The 26,830-nt window shown below is 45.5% G+C and overlaps 1 protein-coding gene across 1 annotated transcript in view; it reads left to right on the top strand.

Moving 5' to 3' along the window:
- The first annotated feature begins 351 nt into the window (after window positions 1-351).
- The window catches only part of NMD3 (NMD3 ribosome export adaptor), a 29,453-nt gene continuing 2,974 nt past the window's right edge, over window positions 352-26,830 (top strand). Inside the window, exons 1-14 of the mRNA XM_027875931.1 lie at window positions 352-387; window positions 916-973; window positions 1,818-1,952; window positions 5,479-5,575; window positions 9,968-10,048; window positions 10,763-10,891; window positions 11,227-11,317; window positions 12,790-12,868; window positions 13,874-13,970; window positions 16,844-16,961; window positions 18,141-18,286; window positions 19,827-19,939; window positions 22,095-22,167; window positions 23,280-23,386. Coding sequence (XP_027731732.1) covers window positions 930-973; window positions 1,818-1,952; window positions 5,479-5,575; window positions 9,968-10,048; window positions 10,763-10,891; window positions 11,227-11,317; window positions 12,790-12,868; window positions 13,874-13,970; window positions 16,844-16,961; window positions 18,141-18,286; window positions 19,827-19,939; window positions 22,095-22,167; window positions 23,280-23,386 — 1,310 coding nt within the window. The 5' untranslated portion in view covers window positions 352-387; window positions 916-929. The remainder of the gene's footprint in view (window positions 388-915; window positions 974-1,817; window positions 1,953-5,478; window positions 5,576-9,967; window positions 10,049-10,762; window positions 10,892-11,226; window positions 11,318-12,789; window positions 12,869-13,873; window positions 13,971-16,843; window positions 16,962-18,140; window positions 18,287-19,826; window positions 19,940-22,094; window positions 22,168-23,279; window positions 23,387-26,830) is intronic.

Genomic DNA, 26,830 nt, shown 5'->3' with positions numbered 1-26,830 from the left:
GAAATACAAAAAAACCCCCAAAGCCAAACCCCTCAATAAAACATTTAAAGAGGAAAAAAAAAAAACAGTTCCAGCTCTCTGGGTCTCAATTTTCTCATCTGTCAAATGGCTCTGAGGCTCTTGCTAGGGTTGACATTCTAGGAGTCACTGGATTTAGGACTGGGGGTTGCTTTTTACTGTGGAGGGAGACAACTCTTTCTCTACCTTCCCCCTTCTCTCTATTCCCTCTCCCTCTCTCTCCTGTCCCCTCCCCTCTTTTCTGACGCTTGCCCCTTTAAGAAAGCGCAGGCTCTAACTCTCGCGTGGTCTCACGCACGCTCTCGCGAGATCTTCTTCCCGGAAGCGGCGGTGCCGGTGCCGCGTGTGAAGAGCCCGTGAAGGACCAGGGTTGGTGCCGGGGAAGAACCCGGGCAGGGTAGAACGGGGACTCGACCCCAGGGGCGGCGGGTGAGGGGCTGGGGTTCATCCTGCCTTACAGAGTAGGAAACTGAGGCACAGAAAGGCGCAGGACGGGCCCGGGGTCCCCCGGATCCTCTGGGGCCGAGGGGTCATAGGTCACGAGGTGGACGAGACCCTCGAGGCCCCTCCCCCAGTGAGGAGGAGAGAACAGAGGCGCGGGCCGGAGGTGCCCCGGGTCACCAAGGTCCGGCCGTCGAGCCCCGCCTCCTGCTTTTACAGAGGAGGAAACGGAGGCCGGGGGGGGGAGGGGGGCGCTGGTCACGCCCAGCGCAGGCCCCCACGCCCCGGGGGTGCAGGCAGCCTGACCCGGCCCGCCCCTCCCGAGGCCTCCATTTACCCGTCTGTCCCCCGGGGATGCTAGCGGCCCCTCCCGGGGGTGGGGGGATCCCGGTGGGCCGCGGTGGAGGGGGAGGGGCAGGGGCAGGGGGCCGCGCTTCACCCCCCTTCTCTTCTTAGGGCTTGCCGGCGACATGGAGTACCTGCAGGGCCCCGCGGCGAGCAGCGCCGGCTGCGTGTGAGTCCCGCCCGCCCGTCCGGGCCCCCTGGGCCGCGGCGTCGTCATCCCCTTGGCCCGAGTTCGGTTTAGAGTCCGGTAGAAGCGGGGGCCGGGGCTTCTCGGGCCCATTGCTGAGGGTGCAGGGGCTTCGGGGTGTGCGGAGAACGAGACCAGGAGGAGAAAGTACCCCGCAGAGTGTAGGAGTGTGGAGATCCGAGTGTTAAATGATCACGATAAACCAGGGGGCAGAGCCCTGTCGGCCCGGATGTACAGCCGGCTTGGCCGCTGTGTGCCAGGATGCCTCGATGTGCCAGTCTGAACAGTGGGGTAGCATCAAATACGGCTTTGGCCGTCTCCTACTTGTTCAGTTCAGTAAACATTTATGAAGTGCCTTGTGTGCCAGGCACCGTGCTAAACACTGGGGATAGGGAGACAGACAGAAGACAGCCCCTGCCCTGGAGGAGCTTACAGTCTGATGAGGGAGACTGCGGGCGCGCGCGCGCACACACACACACACACACGCACACACACACACACAGCGCTATATACAGGATAAATGGAATGACTTACATATGTGGTGTCATCTTCCCAAATGATTTTTCTGCTGTGAGCGTATTCTTGCGCTTGGACTTAAGAATGAAATGACTTCTTAAGGGAAACATTCTGAGACCTGATAGTACTTATTCTCAATCAATCCCAATATATAATGCATGCGGGGTATCTTTAACGAATTTTTTGAGGATGAGTCAATGTCAGAAACAGTGCAGGTTGAGCCTATTATAGTGCAGTCTTTGGAAGATGTATTATCACTGTCCCATTTGAGAAATCAGTAATTTGCTTAATTTTGTTTCATTTATTTAAGCCTGTGCTGCGAGTGTGGTGTCCCCATCCCCCCTAACCCGGCCAACATGTGTGTGGCCTGTTTGCGGACACAAGTGGACATCAGCGAAGGGATTCCCAAACAAGTCTCGGTTAACTTCTGTAAACAGTGTGAAAGGTATGATATTTTAGCTTATTTATTTACTGCTAAGATTTTCATCTGGGGTGAGAGGAGCTATAAGTTTTGGGCAAATACTTGGGAGTCCTAAATTTTACAGTGTACTTTTCTACTTTTTAAAAAACTAATAAGATAATTACAGAGGTATTTGTTTCTTGTTCTGATGTCTTTTCTGTAGGTGATTTTAAGAAACTGATTTATGCTAATTGAGTTGATGTTTCTGAGGGCAGATAAAAATAGAATATTAAGAGAAATTTAGTTATTACTGCTAGTTTCAGTTTTTTCTTTGTTTAATTACTAGTTGATATAAGTGAAATGAAAACAACACTTAAGTTTGGACACAGTTTAACTTTAAGTTGTGTATGTGTTAAGTACTTTAAAAAACCTTATTTAACTTTTCTTCCATATTCAGTAGTAAACATTTAATAAATGCCTACTATAAGGGCAGCTAGGTGGTACCCTTAGTGGACAGTATGCTGGGCCTGGGGTTGGGAAGACTCATCTTCCTGAGTTCAAATCCAGCCTCAGACATTTACTAGCTGTGTGACCCTGGGCAAGTCACTGAACCCTGTTTGCCTCAGTTTCTTCATCTGTAAAATGAGCTGAAGAAGGCAGTGGTGAACCACTCCAGTATCTCTACCAGAAAACCCCAAATGAGGTCACAAAGGGTTGAACACCACTAATAACAGCAACACAGTGCCTACTGTACGTCCAGCACTGTGGCAAGTGCTAGGGATGCAAATACAAAAAAGAAAGTCCCTGCCCCCAAGGAGCTTACAATCTAAAGGAAGAAGAAAGTACACAAAAGGAAAGCTTGAGGGTGGGTGTGGGGCTTGGAAGAGAAGGTGCTGGCTAGAGGAGCAAGGTGAAGAGACCTAAGAAATCCAAAATGAGGTAGGGTGGGAAATGAGATGACTCGGGATATTTCTTCTGTCTGCTCTCCTTAAATGAAAGTTGAGTTCAGGGTTGTACCGTCCAGTCAGAAGGGCCAACGGAGTACTGAGGACGTGCGAGTACCAAGGCTGCTTGGATCTGGCAGGACAATGAGATTTCCCAATGATGAGGTCAACCTGAGTGCAGCCTGGGTTTGTACATAAACCCTGGAAGTGGCTGGTCCTGCCATGGTTGGCTGTGATGGCACGGACATACCCATATTACACAGAAAGTCTGCACTAGTTTTCTTAGGAGTAGCCAGTGGTCAGACCTTGTCTATGATCTGGCAAGGCTCGGAGTGTGTCTTCACTGATCTGCCAGTGTCCTGGGTATCAGCATGTAGCTGGAGGATTAGCCCAGCCCGGTTGAGAGAAGTTTCTGGCAGAAGGTTGGACAGAAACACGGCCTCCTTCCCAAGACCTAAAGCTAAGAGGGGCATCAATCAGCTTCAGTGGTGAGAGACCTTGCTCTGATCAAAATCACACGTCTTTGAAATAAGTGTTTGTTTCTCTTACCTTTCCGAACAGATGTAATTGTGACGAGACTAGTCATTTTATTATAATTTGTAGTTTCTGATAACATCTCTTCTGTAATGAAAAGTTTTTTTCTCTTATTAGTTTGTTCACTACCTCCTGCCCCTAATCGAGCCACTCCCCCTGCCTCCTAAAAAAAAAAGAGAGAGAGAGAGAAAAATGAAGGACCTCATTCCATACGTGCAGATTGCATCTGGTCAAATTCCCCCATCAACCGTGTCTGAAGATGTTTGTCTCTTTTTGTATTTTAAGTTCATTCTGTCTCTGGCAAGAGGTGGCTAGTGTTTCATCTTCGCTTTTTTGATTTATTGTGTTGATCAGAATTCCAAAGCCCTGCAAAGATCTTGGTTCTTCTTTGTCTACTTACTTTGATCTGCATCAGTTCGGCTTCCCGGTTTCTCCGAAACTGCCGGTCTTGTCATTTTTGATGGCACGATAACATTCCGTTCTGTCCATGCACTATACTTTGTTTACTGTTTTCCAGTTAGAGAATACAGTCTCAGTTTCCGGCTAACACAAAAAGAGCCACTGTAAACATTTTTGTACATAAGTCTCTAGCGTCTCACATCCATTCTTAATGTATAAATTAATCAGCCAGTCAATATACCTGCATCTATGTCCAGAAGTAGTCTTAGCTGATGGAAGGAAACACCTGTGAGTTCATAGGTAGGGTGGCCTGGAATCAAGACTTCCTTTCTTCTAAGGTTTAACTGTGGCTGCTCCTTGGAGGTGAATCGCCCCTGGTCTTTGTTGGGGGGAGACTGGTTGGTGTCCGTAGCTGCTTAGCAAATAACAAAATAAAGGTTTGTCCATGAGATGTTTTCCTTCCTTGTTTTGCCTCTCCTCACCTGGGTGAGGCCAGAGACCCAAAAACCAGTCTGCCCACGGAGGGTGTTTTGGCATTCTAGACCCGAGTGGGTACTCTCTGCCTTTCCTGGGGGACCTGTTCTTTGAAGACGATAGGCTGGGTGGTTTCTTCTGAATGGTGGTAGTGATTGGGAAGCCAGGACCTTGAGAGCAAAAGACTGTCTTGTCTTATCTAGGACAGTGCTCAGAAAAGTCTGTCCCCGGGCAGCGTGGTGGGCTCACTGCTATTCCCAGCAGTGAGAGCATAGGCAGGCTGGATGCTAGGACCTTCTTTCTGCTTTTGCCACCATTGCCTTCATGTCTGATCAAGGAGAAATTGCTTTAATTTGTTAGGGTCCCAAGTTTGTAAAACTGGCATCATGTGTAAAATAACAATTTTAAGTTCAGAGAAAGCATTGTTTTGAGTAGAAGGACTCCTGTATGCCAGGGCATGGAGGTCAGAGTCCTGGACTCTTTGAATCTCTGGCGCTCAGTTTCCTAATCTGCAAAATGAGGAAGAGACCAGGCATCTTTTAATGTGCCCTCCAGGTCTAATTCTAGGTTTTAATGAACCTATAAAGTTGTAAGTTAATTTAAGTGTCAGGAATTTTTGCTCAACATGAAAAGTCTTCCTAATTATTAGAAGAGAATCGGAATTAATCGACATATATGGAAAAGCCTCTTTTGTATTTCATATATTAGACATTTGTGATAATTCAGGTATTTTACCTATGAAGTTTGCTTAGCACATGGATGGTGTAAATATTTTTCAAGAGGACAAATGGTTTTCTAAAACTTTAGAAAGTTCTCCTTATGTCTAAACAGTTCATATATTAATTAGAGATCATTCTCATCTGTTCACTAAGATAGGTCTTCAGGAACAGTACTCAGGAACACCTTACCTTGCAAACCTAAATGAAGTTATTATTTTACAATAATAAAACTGCAGTTATGTTATGTATTTATATAAAATAACTCATGACTTTTATATCACTGGGTTTTTAATGAAAAGAGAAATAAGAAACAGACCATGAGATTTTATATTATTAAAAAATTATTGAGGCACCCTGGCTTTGTTAGCCTGGTTAACTACTTCCTGATTCAGTTATCCTGGGAAATCGAAATTGTTTTAAATCCTTCGGCTGATTGTTCTGTGTATACTTGTCTGCTCATTCAGAGTTCATAATTTACTCTTCCTTTTTTTTTCTTCTCAGGTATCTTCAGCCACCAGGGACATGGATACAGTGTGCCTTAGAGTCAAGGGAACTTCTTACTTTGTGTTTGAAAAAAATCAAGGCCTCTTTAAGTAAGGTAGGCTGATTGCCTTCTAGAACTGGGTGTAAAGGTCTGACTTTGGGAGCCTGTTCATAGCAGGGGATAAATTAGAACAAAATGGAGGAATTTTAAGATTAAAAATAATTACACAGGTTGGGATTTCTGATTTGCTGGGGTTTGGTTTTTTCCTTGTTTGATTCTTTGCAGAGCACCAAAATGACCCCAAAGGAAAAGCAGAATGTACTTCGAATGTTATTTCAGCAAAGAACTTGTGTGTTTGCATGTGTTTGCACTCATGTGTCTTTTAAACTTATAAATCGCTTAACTCTTCCTTACGTGAGTTAGTTCAAGGTGTTTTAATAAATTACTGTTTAGAATCAAACCTTTCATGTTAAAATTAATACTGAGAAGATTTATCAGTAATGCCTGTAGAACCATTTTGCTAAAAATGCTTGTTAGGAAAGCCCACCACTTGGCCTTTAATAAATGGTGCTTCGTAAATTGTGGCAGCATTCAGTGACCTTTCATCTTTGCCTAGCTCCTTTGTCCTTAGTGCATTATGCAAAGTAGATAACACTGATAGCTTATTTAAGTATAATCAGATTTTATAGATTAGTTCTGTCCCATCAAAGCTGAATTTATAAAAGCTGTGTTAGTTTAGAAGAAATTCATGTCATATAAGGCTAGTCTAAGGATTATTAAGCTAATTTTTATTATTTGCACATACCTTGCCTCATCAAGCTTTTATCCACCTTTTCATATTTATAAGTATGTGCTTTTTCATGGAAATTTTTTAAAAGGAAGATTGGCTTTCACTTGAAAGTCTTAATGATTTTTCATGGATGGAAATCCCTCCACGTCCAGTGCTTCATCACAGTGGGAGGAGGTTAGGCTGTCTGAGCAGCGCACGAGCCCTGGTGGGGTCTCCCATGCTGGAAGGCTTTGAGTGTGGTTCCGATGATAGGTGGTCTGCTGCCTGGAGAACGGCCTGGCCGTGGGTGGAGACTCATCCCCAGACGGCCAGCTGTTAAGGTGACGCAGGTGAAAATGTAAACCGGCTGTCCGTACTTGGTAGCCCTCTGGTGGAAGAGGGGGCAGAGGTGCCCAGACCTGTAAACAAGGACCTGAAGGTGTGGTTTAGTCTGGTAACCAGCAAGTAGATGAGTGACCAGAGACGTCATGGCTCAAGGACAAGAATGCCTGCAGGCTGCAGCCAGGTGGAAGGATGGACGGCTTCACTCGGCTCTCCTCAGATGCGTGGAAGGAGCAGTTGGACCTTGGGCCGTCCCACCTGGCAGTGCTCATGGTGCCCACAGGCATGGGGACAGAGAATGAAGAGGTATAGAACTTCACCCCAGAGTCAGCAAAGGGAGACCGGCAAAAACTATGTTGGGAAAAACGGCTTGGGATGAAGAAATAAGGGGAGATTTGTCAAATCTCAACAGGAAACCACCAGCTGAAATCGGGGGGCTTCCTGAAGCAGTGGGGTCTCTGGTTAGACATTCAGCTGGCTAGAGAGAGAGCCAAATCAGTGCCAGAGGACAAGACAGGCAGGTAGAGAGGCAGGCACTGTGTGCGGCATAGGCAACTCCATCCCTGTGTGGTTAAATAAGCTATTGTCTGAAAGACTACAAGTGGACAAAAGAAGAAATGTCCGCTGGATCGCTAAAAAGTTGAACAGATGTGAAGGAATTGCCATGATAAGGCAGAGGGGTGGGGGGTGGGGAGGTGGCAGTGGGAATAAGCATTTTTAGAATCCCTGCCATGTGCCAGGTGTGCTGAGTACTTTACAAATACCTCATCAGGCCCTCCCACTAACCCCATTCAGGTAGGTGCTGTTAGGATTCCCATTTTACCTGTGACAAAACTGAGGCAAACAGGTTAAGTAACTTGCCCGGGGTCTTGTAACTATTAAGTTTCTGAGAATGCATTCTGTCCACTGCACCACTAACCTACCCTGGGAGGTAGCATCACCTCATAAAACAGCAACTGCAAAGAGTTTTTGGAGGGGTTGGCATGAGAGCTCGCTAAGCCCAGAAGGACATTTAAGGATGGCATTGGTGGGCACCCGTTGCATTTGGGTGTCACCAGAAACCTGGACTGGCCAGTTAAAGTATTATATACATGATAAAATTCAGATAAGGAGAGGCTAATGCACCACTATTGGTTTAGATTTTTTATTCAGTGAATTGGTTGCTTCAATAGAACAGAATTCATGTTTGGTGTTCTGGAGAGCCCTCCAGCTTGTCAGGCAGAACTGCTTCATTCGTAGAGGATTGGCACATGGATATTTATTTTTGTACTCCCCCCCCCCCTTTTTTTTTTTTACACAGAAACTAAATGCTGAATGTGATTGCAAATCAGAATTTTGATACCATGTTATAGTTTGGTCAGGAAGCAGCCAACCATGAATTTCAGAGCCGAAAGTGGTGAATAAAGTCTCTTGACTTAAGGTGACCTGAATGTCTTGTAATGGTGTGAACAGACAGGACCTTACAGAAAGTGTCATCTGATAAGCCGAGAGAATTGGAAACGTTGATGGAAAACAGAAGGAGGCCGTTCCTGGCGTTTTTGTGTAACTTGGGTCATATTTCGGCAAGTCTGTCACATTGGGTTTTTGAGAAGGTAGCGGTCACTTTTCACATTCTCTGTTCACATTCACATTCTCTGTTGATTTGATTTGATTTGGAATCTAAGTGACTTAAACATCCTACAACTTGCATAGGTTAGTAAGCGTTGCCCTCTCGGTGACGTTGCTCAGAAATGTCTCGAGTTTGGTTTTCAGAAACCCCAAAGTCACTTGGTGACTGGATGGATGGATGAGCTGGATGCTGCTGTTTTGGGTTGACAGTCAGGTATGGCCATGAAGTCACTGCTGCTGCTTCTTGGTGGCATTCCAGACACAATGTGGGCAGTTCACAGCAGCTTTGAAAGAAGTGTGAAAACCACCTCGCCTTAGGAGGTCTGTCCATTCCTTCCAGGCCACGAGAGTCATGGGTTTTGTTTAGGGCACGCTCAGGAGCAGTCTCTTAGAGGAAGCCTCCCCTGTTCTCCTCTGCATCGGTTTCCCTGACAGTGAATTAGGAAATTACCCTCCACTCCAATTAGGCTGTGAGCTCCTGGGGAGCAGGGACTGCCATTTGCTTTTCTTTATATTCCCAGGCTTAGCACAGTGCATGGCACACAGTAGGGGCTTCATACATACTTGGTGATAGACCTGGTCTGTTCTGTGTTTCATTTTCTGTTTTCATGGTGTACTTTCCTACTGTCTCCAGTCAGGAGGATGGTGGTCAGAGCCTCGTTGCGGCTTGTTCTCTCTTTATACTTAGCACTTGGTGGCCAGGGGCTTGTTCTAGCCTCTGTGAGAGTGAGGGTGCGGGATGTCATTTTAGACCAGACCTGTGATTTCATTGGTAATGGGAACTCCTGGTGAAGAAACTCTACCGATGTGGGGAAGCACGTGCTTTCCAAGTGGGCACTTGAGATAGTGTTCCTTGGGCACTGGATTGGTTTGGTGACCTGCCCAGGGTCACACAGCCAGAGGCTGTCCTGACCACAAGATTGGCTGCTGGATCACTGCCATGTTACCTCTCCACAGATGTGTGAAATGGGCAAACAGTGCTTGTGGAGGCCTTCCTTTGAGTGTGACCTTCTCACTGGCAGGGAAGGATGCAGGGCCATTGAGCATGTGAGCTCCCTTCTGAGCATCGTCCTTAGATAGCCAAGCCTGGTCTGAGTGCCTGCTGGATGATTAATCGTCAGCCTTGGCTCAGCCTGGAAACAGCCCCTGACCTTCACTCGATGGGTTTAGAATCAAAGCAACATTGGCCAGATGCTACGAGAAGGAGGAAGAAACCCGAGACGTCTTGTGAATGGTGATCTCATGCCTTGTTAATGCGTCCTATTCCTGGCACACTGAGAATTCTTCCAAGGGACGAGATGTCGTCATGTTTCCCTTGGTAAACGTTATTCTTTACAGTCTGGATAAGATCTATTGCGTTAATGGTTGGTTTTTGCTGACGATGCCCATTCTCCCTCACTGGTCCTGCTGCGGTACCCATGGTGCTTGTGGCCTCTAGGGTCGATTCTTTATTGTTGTTCAGTCATTTTGGTTGTGTCTGACTCTTTGTGACCCCATTTGGGGTTTTCTTGGCAAAGATACTGGAGCAGTTTGCTGTTTCCTTCTCCAGCTCATTTTACAGGTGAGGAACTGAGGCAAATAGTGTGATTTGCCCAAGGTCATACAGCTAGTAAGTGTCTGAGGCTGGATTTGAACTCAGGTCTTACCCAACACTCTATCCATTGTACCACCTGGCTGTTCAGTGGTGGATCCTTGACCTTTTTTAATTCTTAGAGCATCTTGTGAGATCTCTGCATTACTGAGCTCATTTCTTCAGGTTGGTTTTTTTTTTTCTTGTCCCATTGAAGGTACGACTGATCGAAGCTGGCTTTGTTTGGACTGAACCTCATTCCAAACGGCTTAAAGTCAAGCTGACTATCCAGAAAGAGGTAAGTTAGAGAAGCTGATCAACCAGGGAAGCAAAAGGCTTGGTGCGTTGAATATGGTTCAGAAAGGGACCAGTGATTCTTTTATTAGAGAAAATGCTAATTGCATCATTATTAATCCTCTGCTTGTTTTGGGGTCCCCTGTACACCCGGCCGGGCCCTCAGGGAAAGCAGACGCATGTGTTCTAGGTGGAATGTAGGCTTACATTAGCTTTTGACAATTTTTTCTGGCTAAAATAAAAATATCACCTAAGAGACTCTTTTGTTTCTTTTGAAGATTGCTCTTCCCACCTCCCTTTCAATTTCCACAGTTGAATTATATATAGCTCATCCTTCTTCAAAGAAAAAATTCCCAAGTGAAACTGCTTTAATTTAAGAATATTTCATAGCCTTTGAAATGTTAATGTAAGACATCCTGGGGCTTAATCATTATATCTTTTTACTTTTTTGATCAAATAATCTGCCATTTTCTGCATATAGGATGTTAAATCTGAGTGGTTTATCCTTAATTAATATAAAATACATTCTGAAGGCTCTTATGTGAACAGATTTTCGATTAAGGAAATGATGAGATAGCGTGTGTTTGTGGGCCTTTCAGGTATTAACTGTGCTGTCATATAAAATCTTGGCGCCACAGGGAAGGAGACTTCAGATTTTGAAATGGAAGTGGCTTAACCTGGGGATAAATGGACAGAATTATTGCTTTTTTCATCCCAGGTGATGAACGGTGCCATCCTTCAGCAAGTGTTTGTGGTGGAGTACGTGGTTCAGTCACAGATGTGTGATGCTTGCCACAGGGTGGAAGCCAAGGATTTCTGGAAGGCTGTGGTGCAAGTCAGGCAAAAGGTAAAAATTTTGAAATGAGGGATGACGGAATCAATGATCCTTCTGTCAGCTCATCTCCCAGAGTTGCTGAGACTGGGAGATCTGGAGTAGAGGCTGAGCCCTGCCCTTTCTCCCTTTCTTCCAAGACTTGGGTGCCCACAGGGGACTTCAGTCCTTGCACTTTGAGATGTAAGAATTGATGTGTCATTAGTATTTTTTTCACAGCACATATTTACCAAGATGTCTCTGGTATTTTTTTTTTTTTGGTAATCTGTATTACATTAATGTGCTATTACTGTTGATTTTGTTGTTCTTTGGGTTTAATCATCTAGCCATATTTTTGGATTTAAATTTAGACTTCACACAAAAAAACTTTCTACTATCTGGAGCAGCTGATCTTGAAACATAGAGCACATCAGAATACCCTTCGGATTAAGGAGATTCATGGTGAGTCATAGATTAACTTGAATTAAAAAAATTTGAAATTAAATTTTAATTTTCACCCCAAATTTCCTATTCCAAATCCCGCTTTTTCCCTTGTGGAACATTCCACATACTATGTGTTATTTGCAAAGGATTGGGAAGGGGCGGGGCACAGTAAAGGAATTCTTTAGTTCCAGAGAGGTGTCTCCTTGCACTGTGGTTGTTATTGTTCTGGACGCCTCAAGGCATTTTGGATGACTTGGGTTTGCCAGCCCTTTGAATGGCGGGAAGCACTGCCTCAGTGGTTGGTTTACTGTGACTTTTAAAAAGCCATTTAAAAGAAACAATAAAGAAGAATGTATGAGTGCTAATTACGTACTTTCTCCCATATTGATGGGAAGGCATCATTGAAGGTGCCATTTACATTTTTCCTGTGGCTTGATTCGTGCCTGCTTGGTATTTTCTGTCTTGTAGTTCTGTGCAAAAAAGCATTACAAGTGGCTGTTCTCTTGTTTGGAATGGTTGGCTAGCTTGTTAGGGAGAGTGCTTACTGGAGCTGCCTTTTTTTGTTTGTTTTCCTCGAAAGACATAAGTAGAAGGAACATGTTCAGGGACAATTATGGTGAAGTTATGGGCTCAAAGAATTGACAGATGAGGAAACTGAGGCTGATCTGGTCCAGTGACTTGCCCAAAGTCAAGGTGGCCACATCCAGGACCTTCTCTTCACTATTCCACAGTCCCATTAACACTCAGATCAAACTATTAAGGACAATTCAGCAAGTGATTGATTGAGGGCCTCCATCATATACCAGACTTCTCTTGGTTGGGGCTTGTGGCCAGCAAGCAGAAGAAGAAGTGTTGGCCCCCAGCCCTATCCAGGAGTACACAGAGACCAAGAAAGCCCTGTTGTCTTCTGGAGTATTGCACTGTTACTCATGGTGAGAACTCTTGGTGTAATGCATTAGTCCAAGCTCAGTGGGCGACCTTGCAGTTGAAAAAGTGTGAGTTTTGTTGTCTAATCTGGCGGGAGTGTTGGTGGCATTAAGCCAAGATTGATGGCGTTGGCATTTGAAGATGTGGGTTAAATTCTGTTGTATGGGGGCAGCTAGGTGGCACAGTGGATAGAGCACTGTCCCTGAAGTCAGGAGCACCTGAGTTCAAATCTGGCCTCAGACCAAACACTTGACACGTACTAGCTGTGTGACCTTGGGCAAGTCACTTAACCCTGATTGCCTCATCAAAAAAAAAAATACAAAAAAAAAAATAAATTCTGTTGTGTGCACTTGCTGGTTGGGTGACCCGGAACAAGTCACCTGACCTTGATCCTCCTCACTTTCCTCATCTGTAAATTAGGAATGATCACCCTCCCTGCCTCATGAGGTTGTTGTAGGCAGAGCCCTTAAATGTTATATAAAGGTTATATAAGTAGAAAGGCTTTTACCGTTAGTAGTCTGTTGAGATGTTCCCTTTCATTGAGGCCTTGTTTTTCCTTTAAGATGGCTTGGATTTCTATTACGCTCAGAAACAGCATGCCCAGAAGATGGTAGACTTCCTCCAGTGTACCGTCCCTTCCAGGTACGTGGGAGTGGGAGGGGCCATGTGTGCTAGCTGCCGGCAGGGTGATTTTACACGCAGGCCTCTTGTCAAGCAGACTTTTCTCTTCCTGCAACATAGACAAATATAAGCATCATTAGAAATGCATGTGTCTTAAAGCATCTCTTATGTGTAGAACACCCCTCACGTGCTGCAGAGACCAGCACAGGGTAGGGAAAAGGCTTTGTGTGAGCATGAGTCCACAGTGTGTGCCCTTCTGTTCACATAAGCCCTCGCTTTTTTACTGAGAGGCAGGGGTGCAGTAGGTTTCATGATCAGTTCTGTGGAGTCAAGATTGGGGATTCCGTTTGCCCTGAATTCTGATGGATTGTGCTTTTAATATTATTGTAGCCATACTGTGTGTTGCCCTTCGGTCGCCTTTTAGGCAGACTTGCTGCCACCTGGCTCTTCTCACTGCAGTCTGTCCTTCACACAGGTGTGACTATGTTAGAGAGACACACACACACACACACATTTACACACCTCTGTAAACTCTGGGGGCTCTGTATCACTTCTAGGACTTAGCCCAATGTGTGGCCTTCGAGGCTCTTTACAGCCTGGAAGCTTCTGTCTTTCCAGTTGGTAGCACATTATGGCCCCCTTGGCACTCTGTGATCCAGCCACACCGGTCTTCCTGTTACCCTCAGCTTTCTCACTTGGTGTGAGCTGAGTCCCCTTCCCACAATACCCTTTACTTCCTCCTCCTCCAATCCCTGGCTTCCTTCAAGACTCGACCCAGATGCCACCTTCTGCACGAGGCCGTTTTGTGGTCCTCGTGACCTCTGGTGCATCCCCTCTCAGGCTGTCTTCTGTTTCTCAGGAATACCAGTCTGTGTATGTGTTATCTCCCTGGAGGAATGCGTGGGAATCCCCTCTGTGTGTGGGTCCCCAGGGCTCAGCCCTGGGGTGGGCAGGCTCTGTGCTTGATAAAGGCTTGTCGATTGGTTGGTGGCTTAAGGTTAACGTCTTTATTTCTTTTATTTTTAGATCCAAATCTTCACAGAGACTGATCTCTCATGACGTTCATAGCAATACATATAATTACAAAAGCACTTTCTCTGTGGAAATTGTTCCCATATGCAAGGTAACCCTTTCTCCACTTGATTAATCTGTCTGTATGAATTCGAAATCAGCACTCAGTGATGCAAGTTAGAAAATTAGCTTTGTTCTCTTTTAGTTTTAAAATTCTTGTCTGATTCATTTCCTTTGTAGAAGAGCTGGGGGAGAAATGTCTGTAAGATTGTGGTGGAAATGATTCATTCACGTATCTGAGTGCGCCAGGAGGCAGGAGTGCAGCCTGGTAGCTGTCCTAGTGCTGAAACGTCTGCTAAGAAATAGGAAGAGTGGGTGCTGGGTGATGAGTGTAGAACAGGCAATAGTGAAGGCCTGATGGGGGTTGTGGTTCAGGAAGTGTCTCTTTCCTTTAGGATTTGGGCAAGAAAGACATTTAATAAGGGCCTTTAAAACTCTCGTGTGTAGTAAATAGTGATAGTCATAATAATGATAATAGTCAGAATTCATTTGGTGCTTCAGATTGGCACATTTGTGCTTGATGTAGGATATTTCATCTAATTCTTAAGATTATCCTGTGAAGTGGGTGTTGTTCTTACCCCTGTTTTACAGATGAAGACGTTGAGGGTCTGAGAAGTTGAGTTATTTGCCCAGGGTGGCAGAGCTCAGAAGTGTCTAAGGCAGGATTCGACTCAAGTCTGCCAGCCTCTCGGACAGTGCTCTGCCCCCTGCTCCTCTGGAGCTTGAGAATGATAAACTCTCCCATCTTCAGAAGCCTGTGGTGGCTCCCCATTGCTTCCCAGGGACAGACAGGCCAAGCTCTTCCTCCTGGAATCCAAGGCCTCCCGGAGATGGCCTCGGGGCAGCTTTTCAGCTCCGCCTCCCTCCATAGCCCCAGTGGAAGCTCCTCATTGTCAAGGGATCTCTCTTTTTATAGTTTAATTTTTATCCTTGAGTCCCCATTGTCTGGTTCGGTGCTTGCAAGCAGTCGGAGGCACTCAACAAATACTTCTTGAGTTGCTGATGACGTCACCTCCTGTAAACAGTGGAGACCCTCCCTTCTTTCCTGATGGTGCCTTGGACTTTGTGGTGTCCTCGCCCTGCACAGTGGGGCCCCACAGAGCCTTCGTGCATCTGGCTGCCTTTTTGTTGTCTGTGTTTCCCTTCCCTCCAACACTCCCCCAGCCCTCTGTGGCCAAGCTGGTCATCAGTGGCATTGTTCTGGATCTGCAGCCCTGAGGTTTGCAGAACACTCTCCTTGACCATCCTGTGAGACTGATAGCAGCCACGTTCAGCCAGGGTGACGCGGGGGATTAGGAGGCTGAGGGACCTCGCCACCATTACGGAGTGGGTGGACCCCAAGCTTAGCCTTGGCTTGTTTCCCTGCCCTTTAGGCTGTGCAGCAGAGCTGCGTCCTGGGGCTTGGCTCTGTTACCCTTCTTCTCTGTCCGATGAATGAGTCACCCTCCATCTCCTCATTGCCCTCCCTTGTAGCACTAGGTTCTTGGGTCTTTGGGGAGGCTCTCTGAGCCATCACTCCATCACTGCTCCATTGGGTACTGGAGATGGCTCCATTTATGATCAGCAGCAAGAGGGCGTAGTGGACAGATCTCAGGACTCAGAGTCAGGAGGACTCAATTCAAATCCTGCTCAGGCGCTGTTGCTTCACTGCTCCCTGCCTCAGTTTTCTTCTCTGTAAAATGGGGACATAAACAGTACCTGTCTCGCAGGGTTGTTGGGAGGATCAAATGAATTAAGTCAGGGCTTTGCAGACCTCAAAATGCTCTGTAAATGTTCACCATTTATTAGATTTGTATCTCCAGAACCTGGGATAGTGTCATTCACATAGTAAGTGCTTAGTAAATGCTTGCTGATAGGTTGAAAGTAGGTGTTCGTGTTTTTGTCAGATTGAAGTAAATGGATTATGCCCAAATGTTATTTCTGTCACTGTTTAAAGCTTAGGTTCTGTTTCCCTTTTAGCTTAGGAGTAGTTTAGAGTAAGAAGGATAGGAAGCTAATGAGAGCTTTGAAACCTCAACATCTTTTCATTCCTTCATAGCACCGACCTTTGTCGAGAGCTGGTTACGCCCTCGTGGCTGTGTTTGGTGTCTCGGGGAAATGTATGTTCAGGACTGTCCTGGGAGCCTGTAGCTCAGTTTAGGTGACATACATCAGGCACGGAAGTGAATCTCTTGGGTCTTGGGTGCCCCGTGAGGGGCTCAGACTCAGTGGTACAAGAGCGCAAAGGTAGAGAAATTCATTAGACGCTTTGTTCTCTTAACAAATGAGGTGTGTCATGCTTGGGATCAGTTTGATTTTTTAAAAATGTAGTTGTCAGAGAGATTCCTTCCACCTTGAACATTCTCCAGGTCAGTAATTCTACTTTTATGTATATTGGAGTTTCAATTCCTGAGTCTTCAGTTGATATCTTTATATTTGTGTATTATCTCTATATAGATGTAGACATAGAAAGATAGATATTTCAGTGTGAATTAAGGCATTTACTTCTGTCTTTACATATCGATGTATTTGGCAGGTCAAGAGATAAATGTTGCTTTGGTTGAATTTTTACTCTTTTGGATATTCGTGGAAGTTATGAATTGCCTAAGATCTGGTACATGTTTGCAGAATAATGTTGAATGGGTGTGTGATATAAAAAATGTAATGTCATTAGGGGCTCTCGGTTCTGTATCTGAATAAAGTGGTAATAAAATGGTAGCAGTGCTGAAAAGAGAAGGGGGTCTCTGAGAAGCTGGCTGAGTTTAAAGCATTTTTGTTCGAACAGACATTTTCGTTCAGACATATCTTCATGTGTCTAGTTTTTAGACTGAGCTCTTTAGTTTGGGTTGGGCTGGTAGACTTTGGAAAGATGAACATTGGGGGCCTGTTATTTGGGGCTCGTATTCCTTGTAAAAATCATCTCTGCTTATTTCTGGTTCCACACAGGACAATGTTGTGTGTCTGTCTCCAAAACTGGCACAAAGCCTTGGAAACATGAGCCAGATTTGTGTTTGTATCCGAGTTACCAGTGCCATCCACCTCATTGATCCAAACACACTGCAGAGTAAGGCTTGCTTTGGTTTTTGGATTTTTATTTTTTGGATTAAAAATTGTCTTGAAGGTTGTACTTCTCTGGATGTAGCAGTAAATGGTGTTCTTCATTGTTAAAACTGTTCATACTATGCCCTTAAATTACGTAATTCTAATTCTTGGAAAACCTTGTTCTTAAAAATGGGAATTATAACCGCTGCTACAAACTTATTTACAAAAGGTGAATGGGAATTGGATTGTGGAGAAAGCATTTGATTAAAAGAGCTCTACAGTATCATTTGATAATGTTTATAGAAATTATCTCTTCTATTATTCCTTAAAATCTTTTCTTGTATAGATGTTTCATTCCATTAACTTTTACTGAAATTGGGTTGTGTTTGTTCTCCAATTTAATTTTTGTGACCGATTCATTTAAAGTCTCATGGTCACATTTCAGCATATTTGAAAGCATTCAGTGTTTGGAAAGCAATTTACTTTTCGTGATGGAGTGGAGATGTGGCATTACTTAGATTGTTAGCCAATTCCATCATTATCCTGGAATTTAGATAAAATTCATTTGGAAACTTCCATTCTGGAGGAATGATCTATTAAAGCAAATTATTTTTATTCTTTTTGGCCTGCTTTTATTTTTTAAATGTGTAATTTTATTTTTAAAAACTTAATTTGAAATTTTTTCTTTAACATAAAGTTGACAGAAATGAATAGTCTCTAGATAAGAAACAACAAATGATCTTGATACAATCCATATGTAGAGCAGAATTGCTGATGGAATAAAACTCATTGGGCCTCATCTTTATAAGAAATTCACTTTTCTTACACACTTCCCTCAAGAGAGCCAAGATCATGGCTGTCCCACTCTATCCCAGTCTGCTGGGGAATGGACACAGCTTGTGGTGCAACATGGTGAATAAAGCCTGTGGACAAACCCATGGTGATGCCGAGCCCGCTTCATCTCCTGCATGGAGTGGTTGGCCATCCTTCAGCCTGCTGCTTGACCTGCTAACATTTGGGGAGTTGGTCACTATCCATAGCTAGGAGAAAATCATCCATGAGAACTAGCAGCATTTGTTCAGAAGGCCTGGCAGGCGCCAGAGTTTGGGGGATGGGTTTAGAATGCGTCTGTCCTCACATTTCTGCAGCTCGTCTGGAGCTCGCTCTGCCCTTAATGGCTGTCTTTGTCTCTTCTCTCTAGTTGCTGAGATCGATGGGAATACCTATTGGCGCTACCCGTTCAGTAGCTTATGCCACCCCAAGCAGCTGGAGGAGTTCATCGTAATGGAATGCAGCATCATTCACAACCAAAAAGCTGTGCCAGGGGCTGGCGTGAGATCAAATAAAGTAAGCCTTGCCCACCTTCCCCCAGAGCTTGCATCATTTTCTGGGCAGATTTTTATTCATGGGTGGTTCTGAATCTGGGCCACCTTCCTGACAATAGGCCTTTTGGCAGGAAAATATGTGTAGTCATAAAGTCAGAAAGATTGCCCGGAGCTATGGTCTAAAAGAATTGTTGACATATTTGAGAGGAATCTGTGATGCTTCTTAGAAACGTAGACGCCAGGCCCCTCATTGTCTCATCTCTGCGGTTCCTGCTTTCTGCTTGTGTTTCCCACCTCCTCCTCCAAGTCCTTCTGCTCCATGCGTGTGCCTCTGGGATCCAGGGTATTCCAGCCTCTCACACAATCCACAGTGGATTGTCTTCCCCCTTGGGCGCCAGCCGGCACTTGGGTCAGTTCCTGACGGCCACTGCTGATGGACCAAGGAGCCCCGGCTCCAGTAAGTGCCCTGGTAGGGCCTCGGGGGAAGCTGGGCCAGTTGAAACGCAGATGGAGTGCCGTCATAGCTGGGGGTCCTTGGGAGGACCCCTTAGCCAGGAGATGCCTCCTTTGGTCTCCCCAGTCCTTGAGGGCCTCTGCAAGGTCAGTAGCACCTCCCTCTACTCCCTTTGTGTTTTCCCACCGCCCTCCAGAGTCCTTCATACTGCCCTGTGGTGGCTGCCTCTTCCTTTACAGCCTGGGAACAAGGCTGTGCTTTGTGTCGACTTTGATGGCTCCCTCTCACTGTGCCCCAGCCCTGACTTTTTGCTGTACTCCAAAGGTAGCTTACTCAGGTGCAAAGCTTGAAAATCCAATTATTCTGTACAGTCCTTCACCCTCTGGAGTCAGAGGAGCTGGGTTCAAATCCTGCCTCTGATGGGTTCTGAAGTCACAAGCTTCCTGGCTCCCACAGTTTGTTTATCTATAAAATGGGGTGGTTGGATTTCGATGGTCTCTGAGGTGCCTTCTGGCTCTGATCTGTGACCTGGGAGCTTCTTCCTACTCTCCTGGGACCGGCAGCCTATGGGTCATCTGCCTGAAGTCAGCCAATCAGTCAGCAAGCATTTATTAACTTCCTGCTGTGTGCAGGACACTGGGGAAATGAAGGCAGAAGGGGAAGCTGTCTGTGTCCTCAGTCAGCTTATATTCCATCAGGAACCATGTGTGTGCACGTGTGCAGAATAGGCTTTAGATAGCCACGTGAGAAGCCTCCTGCTGGAGCCTAGGGGCAGGGAGGCCAAGGGCACAGTTATGGGCAATGCCCAGATGCTGGGGGCATGGAGTGGTGCAGACAGCAGGGAATACCCTTGTTGTGGCTTGGAAATTCTTTCTGTTTTAAAGGTGTGTGCATTTTTTTAACTGGGAGAAGCGTTCTAAGTCAAATGTCAATTAGTTGTTAAAAACTTTTGATGGTGAATCCATAGGTGGCATTCAAAATACTTCCATCAGGAAGTAGAAAATACTTTCCATTGGGAGAAAATGGATGTTGTATTTTGGCATTTTAGCAGGAGGTTCATTGAGCTGTGCCCAGGTGACTAAACGGCCCATTTCTTTTTTTTGTCAAGCACATGCTCGGGGAAGTCTGGGTGCAGAAGACTTCAGAGATGAATACAGACAATCAGTATTTCTGCCGGACTCATTTAGGACATCTTCTGAACCCTGGAGACCTGGTACTGGGGTCAGTATGGCTTTATGGTTGTTTCCACTGCTTTTTTCATAGGCAGCATCTCTAGATGATGATAGGACTCAGTCTAAAGAGGATTTGATTTTCATTCTTGTTGCTAATTACAGTTATGGCTTAGGTGCTCTTTCAGAGGGCTCCAGGGCTGTGAAGAGGCCTAGGCTTGGAGTCAGGGGAGTTGTGGGTTTGAATCTCACCTCTGGCCCTTGTTAGATGGGAGACCATGGACAGGTCACTTGACCCCTGAGCCTCAGTTTTTCCTATCTGTAAAACTGAGATAAGAATCATTACAGGAATGATTTCCCAGGAGAATAAATATAAAATCCTCTTCTTGGGTCTAAAAAGCAACAGAATGGAGGAAGTCTAGATAGCCACCACTTCCCGTGAAAAAGATGTGGGAATTTTAATGGACTTAGGCAGTCCTTCCTGATGTGACGGCCAGAGAAGCTATCCTCTCCCTGGTGTATCTGAAACAAGGGCAAGCAGGGCTTGTCTGTTCCCTGGCCTGCTCAGCGCATCCGGATGCCTTGGCTCGGTGGTGGCCACCACAGACACAGGGGCCGGAGCAAGGGCAGGGAGAGGACGTCCAAACATCCTCCTGGGTGGGGGGTGGTGCAGCTAAACAAGTGGCCTGGAAGAGAAATGGTGGAGAGTGCATGACGGCCGCTCCATGTGGTGGGGTGGTCCATGACTGGCCTGTCCTCAGGACGTGCCCTAAGGGGAAGGTCAGAGATTCCCTGGATTGTGGAGAGAACGAGGGAGACCTGGGGTGTTTTGTCTGTCCTTGAACAAGAGGGGAGTGAGCCATTGGCAGGGACACCGCCACGCCAGTGTTGGTGCTTGTATCTGAGCAGGCCGGGCTCCCTGGGAAAGCTTTGTGAGACCCAGATAGTCAGGAAAGGGAAGTGCCTCCATGGGCAAGGCCTCTAGGTTCGTTCTAGAGGCGTCTGATCCAACCAGTAGTCATCCTCCCAGTGCTAGGGGTGCATGGGAGCGCTATCTTCCTTTCCACCCCCATCGTTCTGGATGGCCCTTGGCACCATAATACAGATTGGCATCACTCACTGGGCAGACCTGCCTCCCCTACCAGAGAAGAGGCTTTTACTGTGACAGCTGCCCCAAGACAAAGATATGCCCTGGCAATCGGAGTGGTGAACAATGCTTGGACTTCCTCTGTGGACCTCTGGGAGCAGCTGTTTTTGGTGACCTGCCTGTGTATGATGGCTGACGGGGCCGGAGGCTCTGTAGGCCTCTGTGAGCGGCTGGCTATTCATGGGAGACTCATTTTCAAGAGCCTGTTAGGGCTTTCTGCTTTCCTTGATCTTTCAGAGGCAGATTGAGCCTCCACTTGAGGCAGAGTTTTCCAGCACAGGCTGTCTCAGTAGAAGAGGGGTGGGAGAGAGCCTCGTCACTGGTGGGGGATGTTCTTGAGGAGATCTGTGATCAGATGTAGGTTGGACTAGGTGGCGTTGGGGACCCTTCTCTGCAGAAATCTCGTGTGGAAGATGGTTTGTAAACCTTGGAGCCCCAGTTAGATTTCAGCTTGTGTTCTGAAGAATTTGTCCTTCAAGATTTTGTGTACTTTTAAGTGGGTTGAATAGGGCAGATAGCTCTCTGTGTACTGGTTTCATCCCCATATGGTTCCTCAAAGTAGCCCAAATTTAAACATTGTGAAGTTTGGAGATCTTTTGATATTCCTTTATTGTGGCTCCACTTCCTGCCATTTTAATTTTTAAAAAAATTTAGCATCAGGCCTCTGAATATAAAATGGACAGGTATGGTGAAATTTTTCATTTAGAGCATACACCTTGGCCTTTAGTTTGGCTGTCCTGGTGCTGGTTCTGTTGAGGAGAGACTGTTCTCTTTGTATTGGCTGGTACCAGGCCATCCAGTCTCAAGACCAAAGACTAGTACATGTCTTCTGCCCCCTTGGCTGCCGCATCTGCTTCTTATACAGGGGTGTTTGCACAGAACAGAGGTGAGGGATTGATGAGAACTCCACAGGAACTGCACTTGTCCCTTTGCCCAGGAAACTCGGAGGCCTTTTGTCTGCTGAGCAGCACAGTCTTTTGGGGGAACCTGTAAAGGAGGAGACACCAGATGTGGAAGGGTGAATGCCCTAGGGATGACATTTTCATTTTCTCCATTTTAGGTTTGACTTGGCCAATTGCAACCTGAATGATGAGTATGCCAACAAAATGAACACCCATCATGTTCCTGATGTGGTGAGTCAGGCGCCCAGGGCTTCCCCCACCGTGGCATAAAATGGGCCAGCTCCTTCTTTTTAAAAGGGTGGGGCTGTGTTACATCTTGAGAATGGGAAGTTGGGGTAGCCTGTGAGCTTTCCTCTGAAAGCTATTTGAAAAGACGTTGGCATTCCTCCTTTTCCTGGAAAGGGTAAATACGAGAGTTCGAGGGATTGGCCTCTTTTTACATCAACCATTTTTCACGCAATGCCTTAGGTTATCTTAATTTACTCTCTCAAACTCCTTTGATACACCACAGATTAGGATTAGATGGGGCTGTGGAATCAGGCAGGAATATATTTCAGAGCAACTCTTCACTTGCCTCATTTTTTATTCCATGTACTACCCAGAGCACTGTGTAGAAGCAGAAGACACTACTTCTTGGCAGAGGTGAAGCAGCACCATTGTAATATTAGACTTGATTGATGAGATTGCTTTTGGCCCCCTCTTTGTTCTTTCTGATAAGGGGTGGTTCTCACGGGGAAAGAGGGAGAAGAGGTTATTGGGAAATGAAGGCGATGTCAAAACAAAAGGTGTCAATACAGAGACGGTATTCCAACTTGAACGGAATTGCAGTAGACAATAATCTTCAAAGCATCAAGACCGAATGTCTCTTTAAAATCTTGATGAGTTTGTAAAGGGAAAAATATGAAAAGCACTAAGTGTGAAATCGGTGTGGAAAGCCCTCCATCTGCGTACTTGTTTAATATTATTAAGCAGGTATTGGTTTTCTCAGCAGAGGGTGGAAGTGAAGTCATGGTAATGGAGGGAAACAAAGCATCTGCTTTTACGTATCTCTTTTCATAGACACAGGAGACAGAACCATCGTGTAGGAGTAAGACTAATAGAAATACAAAGTAGGTTTAATGAGTTTCTCTCTGACTTAATATGCTGTAAAATTATGCCTCCTGCTGCATTGGTATAGAGTGAAAAATTGCGCCAGCTGCCCTGGTGGGACAGATGACTGAAGGGGATGGGCTGGAGAGACCTAGACGACTGTGGTCGTGGTCCCCGCTGCCTCTCGGCGCTAGTGGGCTTTTGACACTAGTTGCTTTCTAAATGTACCTTTAAGATTATTCTTTGGTGTTTAGGTATTAATCAAAAAGAGTTACGATCGTGCCAAACGTCAGCGTCGCAGGAACTGGAAGCTCAAGGAGCTGGATAGGGACAAAGAAACCATGGATACAGATGATGAAAGGTATGGTTTGGGGTTACACATTCTTAATGGGCTGCCTCAGGAAGCAGTGCTGAATGTGGAGAGTCCTGTGACCGATACAGCTCTTTCCAGCGCTAAAGCTCTGATTTCACGTAATCCAGCTTTACAGACTAGGAAGATTTGCTTCTGGAGAACAGACGGGCCAGGGTCGTTTGCAGGAATGTCATGGCTCTGCTTATGACCACTCTCGTACACTTACGGTTACTTCACCTCTTGACCTTGCGTCCCCTCCCCCACTTTGGGAGCAGCCCTTGTCACGTCTGTGGCCTGGCACCCGGGAGAGATGCTGGGCTGATTTCAGGGCAGCTCTTTCTTGTTTCATGTTGGAACCATGGACAGAGAAGGGGTAGGGTGAGGTGGGTTCAAAGACTGGTGAGCTTAGTGGACATGCAGGTGGAGGGGGACGGAGGGCGCATTTCCAGAAGGGATTCTTTCACACATTGGGAGAAAATCTTGCCAGTCCCAGATTTACTGAATTCTAAAGGGGTGAGACTTAGTGACAAACTTCTTGTTCATTCCATCATTCAGTTTTAATCACAGTGAAACCAAACCCCATAAGTGCAGGCTTGTGAGCCGGTCCAGGGGTCCAGGGAGGTCAGCTAGAGTAGGAATGAAATGAACAGCAGAGGTGAGCTAACATGAAGACTGATCAGGAATAAAATAGAGATTTTAAAAAGATGACTCTAAAGCATTAAATGTGTTAAACATTTTTTTCTCTAGAATTGGGTTTTTGTGGTAACCCTAGATTATACTTACCACAAAAAAAGTTTTAGGAAAATAAGCAGACTTCCCAGGAATTGTTGCTTTGAACCTTGTTGGCTGTGCAGGCCCAAGCTTGGATGATGGGTATAGGAAAATGGGATGAGAGGCATAGTTGGAGGGAGAATGCCTAGGGGGGATGCCTAGGAGACCCTTCCCCATACCCTGTAAATGGGGCAGCTTATGTAAGGAGTTCATTTTGAAAGTCACATGTATTTTCTCACTACCTCCTGTCGCGTTTGCTGGAATTACATAGTTAGGTTATCTTTAGCCGTTTCACAAATAAAGTTAGGAAACATCTGAGACAAGATAGTGGTCCTCAAACTGGTGACCTGGGCTCCTGGTCTAGGCAGCATTTTCTAGTAAGATTGGCTCAAGCATGAGGCTGCCCGGGATTCAGCCCCTCTGTCCTCAGCACTTTGTAAAATGCACAGTCTCTCATGGATGTGAGTTATTATCTTTATTAATATTGTTATTGATCTTCATATTATTAATATTGCTTAGTTTCTTAACCACCTTAGGCCTCTCTAACTAATTGGGTTTCTTCATCTGAAAAAGAAAGTTCTTTTCTGAGCCACCTTTTTTATAAAGATAGAGTGAGAAAGACAGAATTTTGGAGCTGATAAGGACCATCCATTATAATAAATGGAAAAGGAGGCTGACATAAAAAATGCTGTTATTACAGTCAGTGCATCATTATCCGCACTTATGTGTGTTTTGCTTCATCAGTCCTCTTATGTCTTAGAGTGCGGAGGGAAACCTTGGTTTCTTGGAGGCTGGGCCTAGAACAAGCCAACCCTGGCAAGTCTTACCAAGCTAAAAAGGCCTAGAATATGGGCCCAGTTGTTGGAAGATCAGCTGTGCTAAGTCGAGAAAAGATTGGCCACCAGGTGGCGGGATTTTTGTTTCAGATCATAGCAAGTCACGAGGATCACCTACCCAGGCATGGAGGATTCTTGGGCTGTTATCAGTGGGTGGAGTTCCCATGCCAGGGAAACCACAGATAGTGCCGTCTCCCTTGTATTCAGACGTCTGTCTGTGCTTGAGTAAGATGATGGGTGAAGCTTAAATTTGGGAAGGAAGTCAGTATTTAGTTCAATAGACTGAATCATTATTTTGCCCAGGTAACAGATATTTATTCTGCCTTTGGTACCTATACTGCAGTGCTCTAGGTGGAGCTGGAGGGTGTACAGTTGTGTGTGAGATGTGTGTATTACCTTCAAGGAAATTGTCTGGTGGGAGTATTAGGAGAACATTTAGAAAATGTTCACTTTACAGGTGGGACGTAGAGTGCTTGAGATGAGGGAGAGCTAAGGTCTAGGGGAGGTGGTTTGAGGTAGGCATCCAGAAGGAGGCTGCTTTTGCAGACATAAGGGGCTTTTGCCCCTAATTCATTTAGAAAGTAGGAGATAACTGTTCTGCCTGTTAGATATGTTAATGTTAAAAACAGGTCAATCAAAATTAATTAGCCATTTTAAAGAAGAAGTAACTAAATATTATAATAGGAATAATACTCCATCACTTTGAAGTATCTACCATTTCCTCTCTCTGGATGCTCCCTCCACCCAGCCACTCTGCACCTTGGTGGGCTGCTCTTGGGCATGATTTATGGGGAATTATTGTACTGGGTGGCTGATCAGCAGCCTGGTGGGAAACCTCTTCAAACATAGTTGGTTGATTCCCAGCCCGTGGCAGGATTCTCACGCAGTCTCTCTAGTTTGATAACCTCCCAGAGCTTGTGATCTGCTGGCATAACTTTGCCCCTTCATCCTGCACCTTGAGTGCTGGATTGGAGGTCAGCAGGAAAGGGTTTGGGGGTAGAGGGGTGGAGAGTGTGCTAGAAATAGGGCTAGCGTGAGGGCAGGAGTGGGGAGTACAAGCTGAAATGGAAAAAGGTGGGTTGGAGCTGGCTTGTGGTGGGCTTTGAAGATCAGGCCAAGAAGTTGGGATTGATTTGGTAAGTGGTGGGAAGCCAGGGAGTTCTGACCCCAAAGGGGGAAGATAGCTATTCAGCACTCTCATCCGGCTTCCTTTCCTCTCCAATTTTCCTTGCTTCCAATCCCACTTTTGGGGTGGGCAATGTCAGCTCTCGGCAGAAGGCCGACGACTAGCCCAGGTGAGCAGACTTCACCTTCCATAAGGGAGGGGAAGTGACTAAATTTACATTTGAGAAGCTCTTTTCTCCCAGCTCCTGCTCGAGGATCTTTTTTATGTCTGCAGAAGCCTTAATGTTATTGCCTACTTTATTGAAGTACTTGAAAGTAATTTGGATAAATTGAGAGTTGGCTATATTATTACTATTGATATAAGTAATGAAAAACCTAAAAACTTGGATTTTAAAAGTAACTTTGATGGATATGCTCTCTTTAGTGTGTAATAAAAAAGGAAACCTCCATGAACAATAAGTAAAAAGTAAAGATATTGTCTGACTGGCGAGAAATAATTAACTTTGCAGCAAGTTCGTGCTTTTGAACTCCAAGCATTTTAATCTTCAAGCTTTATGTAGTCTAATAAAGGCTGACAGTAAGAAGAATGAAAGTACTTGGAATATGAATAGTTTGGATCTAATTTATTATTTTCACTTTGAAAAATGGAAAAGTGTGATAGATTCTTAAGAAGTCCTAATTCATTTAGAAAGTAGGAGATAACTGTTCTGCCTGTTAGATA

This window comes from Vombatus ursinus, unplaced genomic scaffold, assembly GCF_900497805.2.
Source record: "Vombatus ursinus unplaced genomic scaffold, bare-nosed wombat genome assembly UNPS02014810.1, whole genome shotgun sequence".
Lineage (NCBI taxonomy): Eukaryota > Metazoa > Chordata > Mammalia > Diprotodontia > Vombatidae > Vombatus > Vombatus ursinus.
This window is presented reverse-complemented; position numbering and strand designations above follow the sequence as displayed.